Source organism: Condylura cristata, unplaced genomic scaffold, assembly GCF_000260355.1.
Source record: "Condylura cristata isolate star-nosed mole 26May11 unplaced genomic scaffold, ConCri1.0 scaffold00024, whole genome shotgun sequence".
In the NCBI taxonomy this organism is placed as follows: domain Eukaryota; kingdom Metazoa; phylum Chordata; class Mammalia; order Eulipotyphla; family Talpidae; genus Condylura; species Condylura cristata.
The window spans coordinates 32,731,025-32,732,314 of NW_004567125.1; the positions used below are offsets into that span (position 1 = coordinate 32,731,025).

The 1,290-nt window shown below is 42.8% G+C and overlaps 1 protein-coding gene across 1 annotated transcript; it reads right to left on the bottom strand.

Moving 5' to 3' along the window:
- Nucleotides 1-285: 285 nt before the first annotated feature.
- On the bottom strand, nt 286-1,245 carry LOC101627261 (olfactory receptor 7A10-like). The gene has a single exon (XM_004688219.1). The coding sequence runs from the start codon at nt 1,243-1,245 to the stop codon at nt 286-288; it is 960 nt and encodes a 319-aa protein (XP_004688276.1).
- Nucleotides 1,246-1,290: the final 45 nt, after the last annotated feature.

Consider the following 1,290-nt stretch of genomic DNA (forward strand, 5'->3'; position numbering starts at 1 on the left):
CTAGAGAAAATTATTTGGAATGACATAATATTTGAGTAGGAAATCTGTGTTGTCCCATGAAAAAAAGGTTAATTCCAAATACTTCTGAACCAAGATGGGAAAGACTAGAAGAAGGTAAGAAAATGAGCGAAGAGAAAGTAGTTATAAGGTCAGTCATAATAACACCAGTGCTTCAAGTCAATGAAATGAAAATTCCAGGAAATTAGTAGAAGAGCAAGTACTATTCCCACAATATGATCAAAGAATAGCAATTTTGGACTCAAAATTTCAACCCTCCATCATTGATTACCTTGGACCCAGAAAAATGGACACTTTCATAGCTATGACCCCAAAGAATCTTTTCAGAGCTCCCTTTATGTCTTTGTTCCTCAGGCTGTAGATGAAGGGGTTCAGCATAGGTGTGACCACCGTGTACATTACAGAGGCTATAGCACTCGAGTCTGAGCTGTGCGTTACAGCAGAGCTAAGGTACACCCCTAGACTTGTACAGTAAAACAAAGAGACAACAGAGAGGTGAGATGCACAGGTGGAAAATGCTTTATACTTGCCCTGAGCTGAGGAGATCCCACGTATGGAGGAAACAATCTTAGAGTAAGAGTAAAGGATTGCAGTGAGAGGTATACCACCCAGCAGTACTAATGAAATATATATCATTATGTCATTGAGAAATGTGTCAGAACAGGCACGGTGGACAACCTGATTGAGTTCACAGAAAAAATGGGGGATCTCCACATTTGTGCAAAAGGACAGCCGCAGCATCATCAAGCCATGCAGCAAGGAAGCCAAAATGCCAGCGACCCAGCATACCAGAGCTAGGAGACCACAGAACCGGGGGTTCATGATGACTGTGTAGTGAAGGGGGTGACAGATGGCCACGAAGCGGTCATAGGCCATTGCAGACAGAATGAAGTCATCCAGATATGCAAAGAGCAGAAAAAAGTACACCTGTGTGAGGCAGCCAGCATAGGCAATGACTTTGCTCTGTGTCTGGATGTTCCTCAGCATCTTGGGGATGGTGGTGGAGGTGAAGCAGATGTCCACAAAGGAGAGATTTGCCAGGAAGTAGTACATGGGCATGTGGAGATGTGGGTCAGAGCAGATGGCCAGGATGATAATCAGATTTCCCAACATAGTGATCAAGTACATGAAAAGGAAAAGCATGTATATGAGTGGCTGTAACTCTGCTTTCTCTGACAATCCCAGAAGGAGAAATTCTGAAATTTGTGTATAATTGTGTGGTACCATGTGTTGGTGGTGATGGCTAGAAACAAAAAGAAATAACAATTTTCA

Bases quoted from the DNA above. Each gene is read 5' to 3' on its own strand.
- LOC101627261 (XM_004688219.1), bottom strand. From the start codon at position 1,245: ATGGTACCACACAATTATACACAAATTTCAGAATTTCTCCTTCTGGGA.